At 53.5% G+C, this 19,506-nt stretch overlaps 1 protein-coding gene across 3 annotated transcripts in view; it reads left to right on the forward strand.

Annotated features, from left to right (window-relative positions):
- NEDD4L (NEDD4 like E3 ubiquitin protein ligase) overlaps nucleotides 1-19,506 on the forward strand; it is a gene marked incomplete at its 5' end in the record, with an annotated part of 122,404 nt that overhangs the window by 24,800 nt on the left and 78,098 nt on the right. For all 3 annotated transcript variants that reach the window (XM_080361976.1, XM_080361977.1, XM_080361978.1), the window contains one exon: nucleotides 3,887-3,960. In XM_080361976.1, coding sequence (XP_080218102.1) covers nucleotides 3,887-3,960 — 74 coding nt within the window. The remainder of the gene's footprint in view (nucleotides 1-3,886; nucleotides 3,961-19,506) is intronic.

The raw sequence follows: 19,506 nt of genomic DNA on the forward strand, positions 1-19,506 counted from the left end.
CGTTCCTGGAGCAGCTCTAGGGGTGGTTTGGAGTGTCCCAGTCCCGTTCCTGGAGCAGCTCCAGCGGGGGTTTGGAGTGTCCCAGTCCCGTTCCTGGAGCAGCCCCAGCGGCGGCTCCGGCGCAGTCCCGGGGAGGATGACGTTCCGGGGGCCTCGGTGCCCCCCACTGTGCCCCCCGTGTCTGCCTCCTCGCCCTGCAGAGCTGCAGGAAGGAGAGCTGGGCAGGCGCTGGCTTTGGGGTGTCCGGGTGGTGTCCTGGCGCCTGGCTGCTGTGGTGGCTGGTGACACAATTGCCTCTCCTCACTTTTACTGGCTCACAGTTGCCAGAAAATGGAACTCTGTGTTGGGAAAACTGCTCTGTGAGAATGCGTAGCTAATTGATTACTTAGGAAAGTCTTTCAGTCGAGATATTTAGCTGCCAATAAGTTGTTTTCTGCTGGATTTGTGTTCAATCAGCATTGTTGTCTAGTCAGTGTGAGGTTGACTTTCTGCTCAGTGCCATGTCCGTTCATGTGGTGCCTAAAGCTGTTTCTCTGCACAGAACTCCAGACAGTGTTGTCCTGTGGCATGTGTTTCGTTTTCAAGGTACGCGCAGGCTGTTTCACGGCCGAGGGAACGATGGTGGCTGTGGTCTGTGCCTCCGCAGCGTGCGAGGAGCCGGCGCTGCGCCCGGGGCGGTGCAGGGGCTGCCCCCTCGGCAGCCGGGCCCTGGGGTGCGATGGAGCCGCTGCGCACACCGCAGCGTGTGCACGTGTGCGGAGACACTGCCCGGCACAGCTCCCGCCTTCCGTCCGCCAGCGCTCGAGAGCTTCCAGCTTCATTTCATTGTCATCCGTTAACGAAGGGGTCATGCCTGACCCATTTTTGTAACAATTTGGTATCTTCCAGGACTTACAGGACAAATTCAGGACAAATTTAGATGAATTTATATAGAAAATATCTTCTTTTTACCCCTTTTTTAAAAACTGCTAGTTTTCTGATAGCAATGTTTTCAGAGTCATATATAATGATGTATCATAAACTGTTGTGTGCTTGCTTTCTCCAAATCATTAGTGAGCTTGTGCACTTCTTCCATACCTTCTTTCCTGTCTGTTCCCTGTGCTGAGGACTGCAGACCCACTTTGTATTCAAGTCTTTGATGAGACTGATCGTTCTCAGCAAGTTAAGATTTATAAGTGGAGCCAACATATTTTATTAGGCCACTTAACTTAGCAGTTGTAGTTGGTGAAAGTAGACAAGCTTTTGGGCACAGATGTCTCTTACAATCAGCTTGGTTAACATGCTCTATAGAGTCTTGTTCGTGTCTCATTTTGGATGAGGACTCCAGCCGTCCGTCCGTGCCCGTCCCCAGGCACAGGGTCCCGGTGAGAGCCGCGTCCCTGCCTCGCAGCGCTTCCTCATCCTCCACACCCGTGCCTGGGGTGCTCCTGCCTCCGCGGTCCCGTGGGCTGGGTCTGTGCCGGAGGAGCGGACTGGGAGCTGGGGCTGTCCCGGGATTTGGGTGCGCTGGCGGCTGGCTCGGTCTGCGGCTTCCAGAGTGACCTGTCACCCTGTGCCGGGCGCGAGCAGCCAGCCCCGGGCTGACGGGAGCTGTTGGCAAGCTGTCCTGGTTTATGGGTGGCTCATTCGGCAGTGATGGTTAAGTCTTTGGCGGTTTTATGATTATTTAATCCGGAGGGTGTGTCCAGATGACACAGAATCGGTGAAGATGTTCTCCGTGCTTGTACGTAATCCAGCCACACGTGACTGAGTGGTGTAGGCTGAGCTTGGATTTCTGGTCCTGCTGCCCGTAAATCTTCCCGTAGCGGTGCTGGCTTTAGCGGCTGCCGCGGCCGCCCCCTCCTCTGCCCTTGTCCTCGTGTTGCTGGCGGCTCCGCAGCTCAGAAACCTCGTGGGACGGAGGAGACCGGGCAGGAGAGCACTGCGCCTGGCACCTCCTGCTGCGGGGAGGTGTGTGTGGCCGTGTCCCCAATCTCCGCAGGTGCAGGCACCGCTCAGCTGAAGATGAGCTCAGGCTCAAAGCTGTGAAGAGATCACTTGGTTTGCGGTTTGGATCCTTGGTCTTCTCACTCAGAACTTCTGCAGGTTCAGTGATTCTGGTGCTCTTGTCGTGGCTGCTCTGTCGTGCCCTGGGTTTACCAGGAGAGCACAGCAGGACGCTGATTCTCTTTCCTGGCACCGTCTCTCCAGAGGAGGGAGGTGACCCCGCCTCGGTAGCTGCTGCGCGGTGTTTCGGGTCTCCCTGTGCCCAGCCGGGCAGCCCTTTGTCCGATTTCAGACAATGAGGGGAGGGTAATCTCATTGCTCTGCAAACTTAACTGCTTTCTTTACCCAGGCACAGCATCCTTGGAGATAGATGGTGAAACCGGGGCACGAGGAGCAGGCATAAGAATGTGAAAAATGTGTTGTTGTTTTCCGTTCCCCCAGCGCCGGGGCTGGGGGAGCAGGATTTGGGGTGCGATTTGGGCTGCTGGTCGCCCGCAGCCGGGCAGGTCCGTGTGCTGAGCTGGAACACCCTCTCGTGCTTTGGGAACCCCCGTGGGTTGCTGCTCTGGGGAGCGCTTCTGGGCAAAGTGATACAGGTGACGAGAGCTGGTGCATCACGAGAGAATTCCTTAGCAGACAAGCGGTCTGAACAGCGTGATGTTCCGTCATCCTACATCCACATTGCTCCTTGTACACAATACACGTTACCCAAGTCAGTAAGACCTGACTGGAGGAAGAACTCAGGGGGCAGCTCGGCGAGGCCTTGTTTCTAATGGAGGTGTGGTAGTTATTGTAAAAACCACTACATGTATTTCGTGCATATGAAATTGGCACAGACTTGTGCAAAGGCAGTCTCTGCTCAGCGCAGCGGGGTGTTCAGCAGAGACCCAGAGCCCGTGTGCGGGGAGGGACCGCGACGGGTGCCGCTGTCCCCGGGGAACAAGTGAAACTGCAAGTGCGTGTTTGGTAATTCACCTGCGGCGCGGAGCAGCCAGCGTGCAGCGGTGGTGCCGGGGTGGAGCTGTGGACGCTGGTGTTGTTCTGCGAGCGGGGACCCGTCTGGGGTGCTGTGGCTGAGCCTCGTAGCTGGCCGTCCCGGGAGGCCGATCGGGAGACGCTGAAACTGATACGGGCCACCGCAGAACCTGTTTCTGCAGGATCCTGTCCAGATCGCATTTCAGTGGCCCCTTCGGGCAGCAAAAATAAACTGGCCAAACCGGGGGGGATGGGGAAGTGAAAAATGCCGTTTTTACCAATGTTCATCAGGAGATTAATGCAATAAACTGAGTATCAGGTTGACGTCCTAGTAACAGGCATCCTCAGTAATTACCGTGTGTCAGTGAAGGTTGGTTTTGAGCTCTCTAGATACCAAGGTGATGAGACAGGTTAGGCACAGTCATTTTAAGGATTTATTCTTAATCCTGCACTTCTTTCTTTGTTAAACCACAGACATCTCTCTGAGCAAAAAGTGTGAGCATTATTGGACAAAATGCTGTATTTCCCCCGTGTTTGAAGGAACGGCTTTAAAGCCTGAGCAGAATGGATTTCTGAGAGTGTGGGCCGTGGAGGATTTGAAATGGCCCTGCTCAGCAAAGTGTCCTTCTCTTATTATTACTGTTATTGTTACATTATTATTACCATGACATTATTACTGTTGTCGGCTCTCGTTCTGCCTCTGTTCAAGTCTTCAGCAGCTCTGACTGCAGTTGCGTTCGGGCTGTTGTTTAGCAGATAAAGCGTGTACCTCCTTGCAAGAGGTTTTTGTTTCCAAACCCGACCCGTTAGAGCCTCCTGCTCTCTAAAGCTGCCAGTTCATTCACAGTTGTTCTCTTGCCAGCTGTTGATCTTGCAAAATGAATTACAGGATAAACATTAAACCCGTTTTCTTTTTTATTAACAGGAGGAGTCCCGTGTCCTCAGGGTAAAGGTGGTTTCTGGCATTGATCTGGCGAAAAAAGACATCTTCGGCGCCAGGTGGGTGTTCCGCGTTGGCCGCTCGGTGCGTTTGAACAGAATACGCTTAGCAGGGCACGGGTGCTTTGGAATTGATAGTTCATAAATGTGCTGTATTGATTACAACCGATGCGACGCTGTGCTGGCAGGAAAGGCGCCGGGCCCACCTCGGGGGGTCCGGGCTTTGGTTCCAGCTGAGCCCTGGAGCAGCTGGAGCGGAGCTGGGAGCCTGGGGGGAGAGCAGGAGGAGTTGGGGCGCGCGGTCTGCGTGGCAGCGCTTCCCTCCCTCCGCGCAGCAAGGGATGGGCCGGCAGACCATCTGTGGTCGTTGGCCAAAGTAACACTTGTCAAACAGGAAAACTGGTTTAAATGGTCAAATGGAAAGATACAGATACAGTCACTTGGTGTGTTCTCAAGTGCTTTGTTTGGGCAGAATGAGTCACGGTGTAGGAACAGCTTTCCTACACGCTGGGGCTTGCTGTACAATGACTGAAAGAACCGAATCAGGTGGGAATTGGGGAGCAGCTGGTTCTGGAGCCAAAACGACCTGGAGAGCAGGACTTGTGGGTTTTTCCCCGAGGATGAGTGCGAGTTTGACGTCGTTGCTGTCTCAAGCCCAAGTGCGATGAAATTCTGGACCTCAGGTGCTCCAGTCTGCTTAGAGGTTTTTTTCAGTTTGAAATTAGCGGTGTCCAGTTTGGCTGTTCTTGAAATAAATGACTCAGTTCTTAATGTATAAATGAGCCTTCCCTGGGGATTTTCCTGCATTTCTTTAATGATGCTTACAAATTGTTCATTAGCTTGCACATCTAGCTCAAAACTACATGAAAGCAGCAGTTGAAAGTTTAATCAACTTCAACTTGTTTGGTGAAACTTGCAACAAACGTTCCTTTGTGCAGAATATGGTGAGATGAAGCTTTTTACTTTCTCTCCCCAAGTTTGCTGGTTCAAAGAACAGCTTTGATGCTGAGGGTAGGTGCAGCAGCAGCTCCTGTGCTTGCTGGGAGGGCAGGGCAGGGCCGGTGTCCCATCACGGGGTGCTGGTGTCACACTACAGGACACTGGTGTCCCATCACGGAGCGCTGGTGTCCCACCATGTGGCACTGGTGTCCCATCATGGGATGCTGGTGTCCCATCACGGGGCGCTGGTGTTCCACCATGTGGCACTGGTGTCCCATCACGGGGTGCTGGTGTCCCATCACGGGGCTCTGCTGCTGGCTCCCAGCACCAGGCTCTGCCCCTGTACCACCCTCGGGCTGGCTAGAGATGCTGCGGTACCAAAATCGGGGAGAGGAGCAAAGAGGTGGGACTGAGGCACGGAGGAAACGAGATGTCTATCAGATACTGGCCCTGGAATTGCCACAGTTATGTGCTAACTCTGCTTGTTCCAGATCTTGTTTCATCTGGCCTTTTCATTCGATCACAGATAGATTTCTGGTTTACTTATATTTAATGGCTGGATTTTGTGTCTGCATTATTTCCAGAGCTTTACAATTTACCGCTTCTTCTGAAAAAAAGTAAAGCGAGGGATTGGAATATGAAATTTGCTCCTTAAGAGGAACTTTATAAAAATACTGAAGTGCACGGCCAGCTCACAGACATGGTCTGGGAGAAGGGGAATCCTTTTAGGCGTTCGTTTGATGCACTAGAGGATGCACTGGAGACGTTCAGCCGGACCCCGGGCATGGCAGCGTCTCCTCGGCTGCACTGCTCACAGGCCTTTGGTGAATGCTGAAGATGTTGTGTTCAAAAGAACTCCTAAAATTTGTTTAGGAATTGATAAATTCTAAAAATATCTTTTCCCTTTGAAAATGCATAATGTTAAAACAAAGTTAAATTTGAACTGAGTTCTACTGATGTGGCCCTTAAATATTGACATAAACTGGTCTCCAGTCAGTAGGGTTTCCACAGAACCGGACAGTTAAAACCGTATTCCCAACTTAGGTTTTTGACTTTTGGTAGAGGGCTGTTTCAAACGTTGGGACTGGGAGCGTCGCACATCGCACAGGCAGCGAGGCGCTGGCACGCCGTGGGAGGGTTTCGCTTTCTGCCGCATGCCTTGCTGCGGGGAGAACACGTCACGCTGCCGGCCCTGACGCGCAGTGAGGCGGCTGCAGTGCCGGTCGCTGTGCCGGAGCTGTGGGCAGCGCGGTGTGCGGTGTACTGGTGGCTATTGCCAACGGGAGTCGTGTGGGGTTAGTGCTGGCCCTGCATGCTTAACCATGGAAGACTCCTGACGCTCTTGCTGCCGCCTAGTGAACCGGCACATGTATTTAGCACCCGACGCACGTTATTATTTGACGTGTGTTTCTGTGGGGGGTAGGCAGGGTCACAGCCGCGCGTGCGGCCGCGCAGCCAGCGGAGGGCTCTGCGGCTCCGTCTCCATGCGCTCTGGCTGCGCGGACCCCACGGGCGCTGGGCGCAGGTTCGCAGCGGGCGCTGAGCTGCCCGCCCACCAGGGTCATGGTAGGAGCTGCTGTTGCTGCCCAGGAGCTAATTTTTTACATATAGAGCTATTAATTCAACACATTCCTACCAGCTGGTGAAACACCAAGAGTCCATTTCTGGATGTGTCGGTGTCGGGACTTTTCCCGGAACTCTTCTGTGCAGCTTCACCTTCCGTCCCAGCTGCTCACTTGCCCCTCTTGCCCGAATCTTTGCAAACAATGCTTTTTGCCCCGAGGAAACGTGGACGAACACTTTATACACTGTGTTAGCACAACAGATATTTTTTTATTGATGTGAGATGTGAGGAGACTCGGATGCTACATAACCATGTCAAAACTATCGAAGTTGCTAGAGGCATTTCTGCTAAAACGCAGCCCTTGCTGTGGGGGTTCAGTGTTCGCGTTGAGCTGGAGCAGCCGGGGCTTGTGTGCTCAGCCCCAGTGTTAGGGAGCTCACACCCGTGATTGCGGATGCACAGCACATGTTGCAGTGATTTTTGTCACCTGGGAGGGGGCTGGCTCTGGCACCACCAGGTGCAGAGTCGTGGTTTGAGCTGGTTTAGGTGGTGGGTGCGGGGCCCTGCGGGTGCGGGTCTGCTCGCCGGCTGGGCTGAACGGCGCGTGGGGGGGTGGCTACGGGAGGAAGGACGCAGCGTCGGGGCCCCTCTCACGCTGTGTGTGACACGGTGAGTGATCCCCGTTGATGGGAGCTGGGATCCCTGGAGGTGCTTTTTCCTGACTTCTCTGTAACTAGAGCAGGTAGAACCTGGTGGTGAGTGGTTGGGTGGTGGATTATTTTTTCCACTTTGCTGCTGGCAATAGTTTCTATTGCTGTAAGTGCTTCTGATGTGCATTAAAACCCAGCAGATTCTACATGCATTTGTCACTGTCAGTGGCAAAGAACTGAGCTGTTTCCCTGACGGGAGTCCTGAGGCAGGTTTAATATTTGCAGAGGATAGATTTCAGTCTAGATGAGTTTATCCAGAGAGCTTCACGTATCCCAGTTACTCTTTGTGGGCGTAAATAGCAGGATATAAATGCATCTCAGTCCATCCTAACTTGTGAGCTCCATTTTTGAAACAGCTTAAAGAACAATATCTCAAGGAACTCGAATATAGTGGCATGCAGGTTATTGTTTCGTGCCTGCCAAGGCTACCTGTGAGGAGGAGCGTGCACCCCGCCGCCGGCCGTGACTGAGGAGGCGTCAATGGTGCATGGGGCCTCTGACGTGAAGTTTTTGGTTTGCGGGAGGTTGTGTGGCCAGACTGAGGCTCAGCTTCAGCGCTGCAGAGCGGCTGGGAGCTCAGGGTGCTGTTTGCGGAAGGTTGTACCCAGACTGAGATCAGCTTCAGCGCTGCGGAGCGGCTGGGAGCTCAGGGTGCTGTTTGCGGGAGGTTGTACCCAGACTGAGGCTCAGCTTCAGCGCTGCAGAGCGGCTGGGAGCTCAGGGTGCTGTTTGCGGGAGGTTGTACCCAGACTGAGATCAGCTTCAGCGCTGCGGAGCGGCTGGGAGCTCAGGGTGCTGTTTGCGGGAGGTTGTACCCAGACTGAGGCTCACCTTCAGCGCTGTGGAGCGGCTGGGAGCTCAGGGTGCTGTTTGCGGGAGGTTGTACCCAGACTGAGGCTCACCTTCAGCGCTGTGGAGCGGCTGGGAGCTCAGGGTGCTGCTGCAGAGCAGCTGGGAGCTCAGGGTGCTGTTTGCGGGAGGTTGTACCCAGACTGAGGCTCACCTTCAGCGCTGCGGAGCGGCTGGGAGCTCAGGGTGCTGTTTGCTACCTGCGTTAGCCCCTCGTGGGGGAGCCTGTGCGGTGGCTGCACAGCTGCCCCTGCGTCTCGCTTTAAACCTTTGTGGTCCCCGCGGGCACTCGAGGGTTATCGCTCCATAAACACTGTTCACTGCTGGGGGCAGGAAGGCAACGTGCGCTCTCAGCCCGGAGCTCTGTTTTGGACGCTCTGCCAAGAAACAGTCAGTCTTTGTGCGTTCTTGGGGCTTCGCTGTGAGATCATCGCCGGGGTGGCAGACGTGGCTTTTGGCTCCTTTTTTAGCAGGCTGAGGGCCCCAGAGCCGGCGTGTGCCCTCGTGACGGGTGCCGTCGCACCCCAGGACGGGGAGGGGCACAATTAGGAGAATCCGCTGGTTGCAGTTGTTGCTCCCCTTCCCTGATGGAGTAAAGCTGTCCTGGGCTTGCGTCGCTTACGTTTCTGCAAAGCGGCAGTTGTGTCCGATTGCTGTTTTCTGGGCATCAGAAAACCAAAATGCTGGGTTCTTGTTCCGAGGAGCAAACAAAACGATGTCCTTGGGCTGTTTTGTGAATGCCAGGTAAACGTTAAGATATTTCAGTAATGCCCATCAGGAAGCACAGTGCTAAGTATTCGGCTGCGTAGCTATACTATTCCTTACTCTTCCAAATACTATGAAAAGGAGCGCAATTCTGGGCTTCTTTGTAAAGAGCTTTGAAGTATATGGAAGTGCTGCTCTAGAAGTATTATTGTGTGAATAAATATATAATACTCTGCTTGAATTGAAAATGAACGTGAATAAATTGATGTAGAAATAGATCAATAAATAACATAACAGTGAAACATTTTTAAATCCTGTGATGGTATTGGAAGTGTTGCAGTATTGTTTACAGACTGTCAGAAATGTTATTCTGGTAACATTTCATATCTTTTATCTCTACTTGTATACTTTACAATGGAAATGAGCACAGATTTAATGTGTAACTCCCAGTGTATCTGGATTTGAATAATTTCTTGCAGTTTGAAAAGCTTTAGATTTAATCTAAAAGTTTGTTTCCCCTAAATTGTATTTTGGAAAAGAAACCCAGGCCAAGGTCTGCTTCCAGGAGCTGATTCTCTTTCGATGACACAAACCAATGCTGTGGTCAGGTGGAGTTCCACATGCTCCTGTTTGTGCCTGTTTGTCCTGCTTTTGTTAAAACCAAGTTTCTCTTTTAGTGAATTTGCCTGTCAGCTCAAGCTGCATGTCAGCTCCTTTTCCTGGAGAACCAGATACGTGTTTTGGTGGACATAGCAATGGAATGCGAGGTTGTTGATAAGCACAGATTCATCTCTTGTGAGAGGGGCAGCGGGAAACAGGTGACCAAGAAACTGACCGGCGGAGTAGAACACCCCATTCAGGTGAATACTTCATAGGAAAGTGGGACATCAGGAGGATCTCGTCCCTTTTCCTGATGGCCGACATTAGGAGAGGACCTTGCGAGTTGTCCCTGCGAACTGAGGCCAGTGACAGACCGAATCCAGCTCCGGGTGGCTGCAGAGTCCAGTCCAGGACTTGGGCTGCCGGCTCTGCAGTTGCTGGGACTTTCCAGATTGGTTTTGTATATTTGGTATTATTTTCTCTATTTTATCAGCAGCATTTTCAATTTTTCCAACTCTCTTCTCTCTGTCCTCCCTTCCCTCCAGATTGCCTGTCCTGAGTGGGAAGGGGGGAGAGTGGGTTAACAATACATCAGCCACGGTTTTGTTGTCACCCTGCAATCAAAACCCTTGACACCATTGCGTCTTGTCCTGTCTCAGGGCACCGTGGGGAAGAGTCAGTCTCCCTCACCTTGGTCCCTTCCATCAGGTGTTTGTACCCACGGATAGGTCCCCCTGGCCCTCCTCCAGGTGGACAGTCCCAGATCTCTCTGTCCTGCTGTGAGAGGGTCCCTTCGTCATCTCTGTGACCCTTTGTGGACTCTCCGGTGTGTCCGTGTCTCTCGTACCGGTGAGCCCGGCTCTGCAGATGTGGCCTCAGCGCCCCGCAGCACCAGGAGCCTTCGTTGTGGCGCATGGTCACCTTGGCACCCGGTAGGGCCGCCTGTGCTTGGTGAGCGCCTTGGGGAGACAGCCGGAGGATTTGTGCGGTGACCGCTAGTGCGCGTTGGTGACACAGCCTGCTCCTCTTCCCGCCTCGGTCTGGGCGCCCGCCTGCAGCTCTGGTGCCGTTATAGTGCTGGTTATAGTGCTGCTCGGTCGCTTGTTTCTCTAGTCAATGCCCATTATTAACACAGTGAACTGTGTGACTTGTAACATGCTGTGTTGTTGCATGTGAATGTTTTATAAATTTATACAAAGTTTATAAATATCTACAGAGAGTGGAAACAAAATGAAGAATGGGGCTTTTTCAGGAGACTGGCGTTTGAGAGGTAATGTTGACCTGTGGGACCGGAGCTGAAAACCTGACTGTTTTAAGATCAGTTCTTAGTTGAGCGGTTGGCTGTGGGTGCGAGGGGGTGCGTGGGCGCCCCGGCGCGGCACGCTGCGGCTGGCACGCTGTCCTGCGCGCTGACTCAGCGCGGCCCTGCGTCCTCCCCGCACCTCCTGCGCCGCGAGGAGCGCTCCGAGATCCACCGTCACGCTTCCCGTCTCATCAGGCCCCGACGCAGAATGAGTAACAGCACACCAGAACAAAACCCAACTCCCCCTCTCAGCAGTTTCTGATTAGTGTTCCCGAAGCCGTTCTCTTGGGTAATTCGTGTCTGCAGCTCCGCGTTGCCGTATGTGAAGGCAGCTGCCTTCTCTTCTGCAGATGTAGCTGCCGAGCTTTGACAGGCAACCGCTAACCCCTGCATGCACGAGCTTCTCACAAATCTGTCTTAATAAACACGTTCTTATGACAACAATCTTCACAACTAAGAACTTAATCTTAGGTGATGACTCATGGCAAATTTCCTATCATCTGTAAACCAGGGAAGCATTTTCTTGGCTCGATTTGTTTTTGCTCCTGGCATACAAAACGTTGCTGTTAAGTGTCTCTCTGCTACCGAAGGTAACGTGTCTGTTACCGAGGGTGCCGTGTGTGTTCCGGGGTTTCACTCCGTTCCTGCTGTGCCTGCCAGCCTAGCGCAGCTGTGGGGAAGCTGCAGTGCCGGTGATGGGACGGCGGCTGGGGAGGTTTTACCTTTCCTGGCGCTCCTTTGCTCCCCGGTGCGTTATATGTGCGTTCTGCATGTGACTGCAATAATGATGAGTTCTTGGTACCTAAAATCTTGGTGTGAGGTGGAGAGGAAATGGATCTGTGTCTGTGTCCTGTGTCCAAGCACTGTCTGCGGGAGGTGAGGCTGCAGGGCCCGTTCCCGCCTCCTGTAACGGGGACCAACCCGCCACAGAGCGGTCTGACACCCTTTTGGGCGGCAAACGGGGGAGACGACCTTTTTTTAATTGACTGTAGTTGAGTGAGTCAGCTCTTGATGTTGTGTGACAAGTGTCAGAGCTGACGCACACTGTAATTCGTATCTGTATGGGCTGGAGAACAGAAACAGCTTGAGCCTGCCCACAAAAACGGCATTAATGTGGCCGTGAAGTGCTGTGGAATACCAAGTACTGTTCAAACGCTGGTTTAGGTGTGCCAGCGTGTTGGGGGTCCATGTGCAGGCGCTGGCAGCGGGGCTGCGCGGGGGCAGTGGGGTCTGCATGGGGGCGGCGGGGCTGTGTGGGGGCGGCGGGGCTGTGTGGGGGCAGCGGGGCTGTGTGGGGGCAGTGGGGTCTGCGCGGGGGCGGTGGGGTCTGCGCGGGGGTTGTGCGGGGACAGCAGGGCTGTATGGGGGCAGTGGGGTCTGCGCGGGGGTTGTGCGGGGACAGCAGGGCTGTATGGGGGCAGTGGGGTCTGCGCGGGGGTTGTGCGGGGACAGCAGGGCTGTATGGGGGCAGTGGGGTCTGCGCGGGGGTTGTGCGGAGACAGCAGGGCTGTGTGGGGGCAGTGGGGTCTGCGCGGGGGCTGTGCGGGGGCCGTGGGGCTGTGCAGGGGCAGCCGCACGGGGCTGGTTGCGGCCGGTTCTGCAGCCGCCCCGGCACAGGGCACAGCCCAGCCCGCCAGCAGCGCCGGGCGCCTCGGAAAAGTGTGTTTAACAAGGGCCAAAACACCCAACAGTGAGAGAAACAGCCCTGCGAGCAGCAAGGTCAGAGAAACAGCACGGAAAATTATGTGATGAGCCTCCATTTTGTTCTTAGTTTCTTGGGTAGCTAATGGTAAAATGTGGAGGGATGCTGGCCCTTGGTTTTCATGGGTGCTGGGCGGGCAGGGTTATTGCGTGTGGAACAGCCCAGCACTTGGAAATCGGAGCCTGAGGGAAGTGTGTGAGGTTGGCTTTTCAGAGCACCGCGAAGCGCTCGGTGGAGCGGGGGGTGGACGTGGGGCGGACGTGGGGCAGCAGGGCGCTGTGGAGAACGGGCGCTTGTGTGACTGCAGGGCCTCACAAAGCGGCACGGGCAGTCCGGCCCTTTTTGACCTGCTGTGTGAATGTGCTAACACATTCGATGTAGTTTTTGACACGCTTTTGTGTGAGGAGGAGCTGTGTTTAACCGGCAGGTGTCAGCAGCCCTGGTCGGCCCGAGGCCGCTGTGGTGGGAGCAGCTGGCCGGCCCGCAGCGGCACTCGCTCCCATCACGAGTTTCTTGTGTGGTGATGGCGTCGGTTCCCGGGTGCCGGCTGGTCCCGTGTGGTGATGGCGTCGGTTCCCAGGTGCCGGCTGGTCCCGTGTGGTGATGGCGTCGGTTCCCAGGTGCCGGCTGGTCCCGTGTGGTGATGGCGTCGGTTCCCGGGTGCCGGCCGGTCTCGTGTGGTGATGGCGTCGGTTCCCGAGTGCCGGCTGGTCCCGTGTGGTGATGGCGTCGGTTCCCGGGTGCCGGCTGGTCCCGTGTGGTGATGGCGTCGGTTCCCGGGTGCCGGCTGGTCCCGTGTGGTGATGGCGTCGGTTCCCGAGTGCCGGCTGGTCCCGTGTGGTGATGGCGTCGGTTCCCGGGTGCCGGCCGGTCTCGTGTGGTGATGGCGTCGGTTCCCGAGTGCCGGCTGGTCCCGTGTGGTGATGGCGTCGGTTCCCGGGTGCCGGCTGGTCCCGTGTGGTGATGGCGTCGGTTCCCGGGTGCCGGCCGGTCTCGTGTGGTGATGGCGTCGGTTCCCGGGTGCCGGCCGGTCTCGTGTGGTGATGGCGTCGGTTCCCGGCTGGTCGCTGTGTTCGGTTCGGGCCGTGCGGCGCGTTGGAAACGCGGCTCCGTGTGCGGCGCTGGCGGCGCTGCTGGGGCCGGTCCCGGAGGACGACGCTCGCCCGGCCCCGCCGGGCCGGCTGCACTCACCATCACTGCCGCGGGTTCAGAGCTGCGCTCTCCATTGTGCAGTAGTAATTAATTTCTAATTAAATAGGCTTCCTGGGGCACCCGCAAATGTTGGTTTCTAGGAACTTTTGACAGCTCCTGGTTCCTGCCCACTCCAGATGTAGAAAGGCAATTTAATTAAACTGCAGTCTCAGAGACCGTCTTGTGGATAGTCCTCTTGAGGAGCTCTTAATTTACCTGTTTCACGTGCCTGAATCATCCACACGGACTAGTTTTGCGAAATGGCTTTCTTCGGTAGCAAACCCCGCGTTGTTTCCACGTGCACGGAGCGAAGAGGCTCTCTGTGAAAGCCACAAGCTGCCGGCAGCAGCCGTGTGCCGCGCGGGAATCCAGCTGGGAGAAGCGCTGGCGTCAGTGATTTTCAGTGCTGTTTTCTACGCTCTTGCTCCTTGGTGCTGTTTAACCTATGCTATTGTTTCCTGGGCTGTGGGATGGTTTGAATGGTGCTGAAATAGAGGAGGAATCTCTGTGAAACTTGTTTGCCCTTGGTAAGGATTTCATATAGGAAGGAGGTGAAATAGCTAGAAAAATGACCTTCCTCCCTGCCTGTGAGGGTATTCTTTGCTTTCCTAGTTCATGGTGCAGAAAAAAGATCACTGGATATTTTTAGGTAAAAGATAGGTAGCTCCTTATTTCGCACTGAAAACCTCATACTTAACAGGCTGTCCTGAGTTTAAATTTCCTTTTAAGTCTGAATTCAGGATTTTTTAATCTGAGGTTGTTGGAAGTCTGGTCTCCACAGTGATCTCTACCAGCTAACTCAACCTAAATTAGCAAGAAAACAATGTGCTTCTCGAAATTTAAGTTTTACCTCAGTAACTAAAGATTAGCATCAGACTTGCGGCCAGAGGATTCCGAAGTTTTTTATGTAATTACCTCACTACTCTTATTATGCACATGACCAACTTGGTCTCTTTTGAACCTGGCTCATTCCCTAACCACACAGAGTTCCACAGACTAACGATCCATTTCCTTTGCTTTTTGCTTTTGCCAGGTTCTGTCCAGCTGTGGTGTGAGGGTTGTGACCTGTGGGGCGGCTGTGGGCGCCGGCCGTGGCCGGGCTGGCCGTGTGGCTGCGCGCCGGGCTTCCTGAGGGCAAGGTGGCCGTGCACACCGCCACACCAGCTCTGCCTCTGCTGAGCAGAAACCCGGCACAGACAGCTGGGTCACCTCCAGGCTGGTCCTGTGCGACGGCTCCTCGTGTCCCGCCTGCCACGAGCGGCGGTGGCAGCAGCGGGCCCGTGGGGGTGCTGTCCCCGAGCCGTGCGGAGCCTGGCGAGGACAAGGACTGTCCCCCCGGCCTCTGCCTCAGCTGCTCAGCTCATCTTCCCCGCTCCGTGTGTGGTGTTGCTGGCAGGGGAGCGCAGGGCCAGGAGCAGTGCTGGCTGAGCCGCTCCATCAGTCCTCCGAGGTGGCCTCTGGTGGTGAGAGCCGGACAAGCCTGTTCTGAGCACAGGTCGGGTGCTGCCTGTGGTGAGCTCCTCTGTTCCAAAAGTCACATGTCATTAAGTTTGTTTGTTTTTCATGCTGGATTTTAGAACTTAGGATATTTTGGGCGTGTAAAGCAGCGTAGGACCCTAAATCACTGCCCCGTGACACAGGTCGGGGGCCGATGTACACAGGTTTTCTGTTAGAGCGTTCATTTACCTTTGCCTCACATTCACAAGAACTGGCCTCAAGGAAGATGACAAAATACACATGTTTACACTTCCATCTATTTTATAAGAGCAAAAGTACCTTTTTTTTTTTTTTTAGGTGTTTAGAAAACTGAGCTTTTTTATGCTCTGACAGTTTTCCAATGCAGGAAAAATGCGAAAGGAATCTGGTGGTGCTCCTCTGTGTAGAGAACAGCGTTCTCAAGGAACAACCTGGGAAGGTGGAGGCACTGTAGGTGGAGTTTGGTGCATAATTTTACCTCCCTCTTTCACCCACGGGCACTTGTTTGCAGCTGTCTGTGATGTGAGTCATTATCTCTAGCAGCTCTTTGAACAAAGCCTGCCTAAATTTCTCGTAGCACCAGATGAGGTGTAAGGCGTTCTTTGGAAGGCGCACTGGGAGGACAGTGCGAGACCCGTGGAGCGGCTCTGGGATGTGGTGCGGAGGGTGAGACGTTGGGATGCCCGGCCCGACGCACTGCAGGTGTGGCTTTTCAGTGAAGGCGAAGGTAAGGTGTTCTGTTCCTGAAGCACACGTTCCTTTATTCCAGCGTGGTTAGTCACTTCAGGCTTCGCTTTAGTCACCTCACGTGAGACTGGTATGATGGCGAAAGCCACATCTCGGTTCTCTTAGAAAAACCCGTAATGGATTTGAGGTGGTACAGACAGGAAGGTGAACCCCAGGAGGCTCGTGCCAAGTAGAAAGCAGTGAGTGAATGCAGACGGTATGCTGGGAAGCGTTCCCTGGTCGTTAATTTCTGTATTTCATCCTACTTCTCTGTTCTTACAAGGACAGGAATGGGGAAATTGACCAGGGAAGATGGTTATTGGGATCAAAATGATCGTGTCTCTAAGAGATATTCTGCCTTATAGTATTGTTTTTGTTGCTCTTCATGAAACTTTGGTAGAAGTACCTCTATTACTCTAACCTTATTTAGTGATGTGTATTTTGAGCGTTGTATCTATCATTGCTTAGGATGTAAAAATCATGTTTTGGGCTCTCCTGAGTGTGTGTACACACTGTTTTGTCTCTATGTATGTTTAAATGGTTCTGTAAAACATTTTCGGGTTCAGGGAAATCTCTTTTGCCAAGTCTAATCTGTTTCTGCCCGGAGGGTAATTGCTGTTCGTGGGGCTCCTGTAATTTTATGGGGACTCATTGAGCTGAATATTTTTGAAGATGGTATATTTTGCTAAATCATGTTTTTGAAGGCTTATTGGCTGTGAAGGTGCGTCTGTGGCTGCTCACAGAGACTGCAGTCTGCACGTTTACCCGAGTGCCCTGTTGGGAGGATTTAGGTTCATAGGAAGTGCTGGGCGCGTAAAGCCAGTTCCAGTACCGTTACACATCTGTTTCTGTGTCTGTGCCGTAGGTGCCTGTACAAATATTGTGCATGGCTGGTAGCACTGAGAAGTTTGAAGGCTGAGGCCTTTCTCACGCTCTTGTGTGGTTCTCCAGACAGTGCCCCCGTCCTGTGGGCTCTTTGCCTGCCCAGCAGGCGCGTCCTGGGCTCTGGGAGGTGCCGCTTGGGGGCACGAATCTCAGCGTGAAACAAAACCCGGACTTTGCTTTGTCTTGAGTAACTGGGAGGGTGCTTTTGTGCCTCTTAACAAATTGTGCTGCTATTTTCTAACCTTTACAGTGTCTTGGTGAGAATAAATATTACCCGCTCTAAGACTGGGGAAACATAAATATGTTAATTGAAAAGAAAACCAGGCAGGTGAGTTCTGGCAGGTTGAATTGCGCGGTGTCCCTCTCCCTGCACGTTTTCCTTCTCTGGTATGGAGGGCGGCAGGCCGGGGAGGAGGGGATGAGCCCTGGGAGCCCTGCAGAGCGTCCCCAGGTTTCGGTGCAGCCGTGTAGGACGGCAGCAGCTCCCAGTGCGGTGTGTCTGCTCTCCTCGCGGCCCTGGGAGGCTCAGTGCCCTGGGGCTGAGCGCGCGGCTCTGCGCCGCAGGGCTGCACCGCGGGGCTGCCGGGGCCGCTGGCAAGGGGGTGACCGAGGAGGCGCCTGCCTTCGCGCAGCAGGATCGGCATCTGGTGCGGGACTCGCTGCCTTTGACACCATAGGGCTATTTTGAAATCTGGAGTTTGCCTCCGTGTGACGAGCCTGGCGTGCGCGCACCGGCAGAACGACTGATACTAAATTTTATATTTGGGGGGGCGGTTTCAGCTTTTAACGTAAAAATAGAGCAGTGTAGGGCTTAGTAATTTCATTGTTCTTTCACGTATGCCTGTGCTTTCCACCCTCTGAATTTGTGGCTTAAAATAAATAAACAATACATTGGGCTGCTGGCAAAAGCTATTTTGAGAGGTGCTTTCTAAGCTGTTTCAGGAGCGTATAGCAACGCAGTTCCAGACTCAGTGAACAAATAGGAAACTGTTTGTGCGCCCCAGTTTCACAGTATCAGGATAAGAACTTGTAAAGGATGCTGATCTGTTTGCATGTGGTTTATTTCCTTCTTCTCAGGATTATCGATTCATCAGTGCTTTCCGTTGTCCTCCATGAGAAAAGCTGGACGCTTGCCTTCTCAAGCTGACATTCAAATGAAAGATAATTATAGACCTACAATTACTTGAGCTTTAAGAAAATACCAAATACTGAGTTGACAAAACCATGGCACGTGGACAGTTCTGAATGTCCGAGGGACTTCAGAAGGCCAGGAGAAGGATCTCTTCAGACCTCGAATTCGGGGTTTTTCAATGGCTGTTGCTCTGTACTAACTTGTGGTTATGAATAGCATAACTTTTCTTAACATCATTTTCTTGGGATTGCAGTTTATTCTCCCAAGAGCTGTAACCAGCTCCAAGTGCTGCTGATCTGAGCAGGCATTGGCACTCGCTTCAGGTTTAGGCACTCATGTCAGGATAGACCAGGTTATTGTTTTTAATCAGTTGGGGATTTTGTAAGGAGGAATATTATAGACAGGTGTTCAAGAAATCATCTCCCATTCATCTCCAGTCACTAGTGTGGTAATGGCTGAATAAATACTGACTATATCTGCCGACTTCTGACGTTCGTGAGAGATGACGTTGTGGAGTATGAGAATGGAAGCACTCAAACCTGTAGCCCCTCAGCCTGGCAGGGTAGCTGTGCTCTTCTCCTTCACATTGTGGAGTATGAGAATGGAAGCGCTCAAACCTGTAGCCCCTCAGCCTGGCAGGGTAGCTGTGCTCTTCTCCTTCACATTGTGGAGTATGAGAATGGAAGCGCTCAAACCTGTAGCCCCTCAGCCTGGCAGGGTAGCTGTGCTCTTCTTCACGGCACCTGGCGGCTGGAAACAGGACACTGCATTTCCCAGCAGCAGCAGCTGCGTTGTTTTGCCTGACGCCCCGTTGAACTGAGTCTGGTTGTGTTTCTGTGTGTGTGACCAAGCGCTGCCAGCGCTGAGAAGCACCGGGGGCTGCGTTCTGGTCTGGTTGTGTTTCTGTGTGTGTGACCAAGCGCTGAGAAGCACCGGGGGCTGCGTTCTGGTCTGGTTGCGTTTCTGTGTGTGTGACCAAGCGCTGAGAAGCACCGGGGGCTGCGTTCTGGTCTGGTTGCGTTTCTGTGTGTGTGACCAAGCGCTGAGAAGCGCCGGGGCCTGCGGAAGGTGGCGCAGGAGCTCCGAGGGAGCGCGGGCTGGAGTTCCGAGTCCCGGCTCAGCACCCTGGGAGCTGGGCTGGTGCTGACAGTGGAATGAATGCTTTCATCCTTTCCCATTTTAGCTGAATACAGTGCGTGCATGCTCAGCTGGTGCTGAAGCTCTAGATCTGCCTGGCCTCTGCAGGGCTCGAGCCTGCCAGAGACACCTGGCTCATCCCATTTGTCTTAGGTCTTTTTTTAAAGATCTGTTGATTTAGAAGCAATTTCTTTTGCTGTATTTCAATCTAATTTGGACACGAACTTCACTGAAGTGAGGTGTGATGGAACCCTGTCCCCAGAGGGACTGGCAGAAAGCTGCAAGCTGTCATGTTTTCACTAAGACCTTCCTTTGAGCTGAGGAGCGTGGGAACACAGCTTTCTCCAGAGGAAAATGTAGCTCAAGGGGACTGACTGAAGGGCTTTCCTGAGCATTTGGTTTCTGTAGTATCACTTGAAGAAAGAACTAGTGTGTATGGTGCCTGAAAAGAAGTCTCAGTGTGTGTTTTATCTGGACACAGAAGATACCTGGGTTCCCGATTCTGGAAGTCTGTCTGGTTTCGCCCTTTCCTTGCCTCGCTGTGGTTACCAGGATGCTGTATCCTAATGAAGAAAGTGTACCTGGTTACCTGTACGTTTTGCTGGGTTAATGAGACAAGCAACCCAACAGGCTACAGCAATATTTATTTAGGGCTAATTCCAAGTGGAGAAGAAAACTTAGAAATTC

The sequence above is a fragment of the Nesoenas mayeri genome, assembly GCF_963082525.1.
Source record: "Nesoenas mayeri genome assembly, chromosome: Z".
NCBI lineage: Eukaryota > Metazoa > Chordata > Aves > Columbiformes > Columbidae > Nesoenas > Nesoenas mayeri.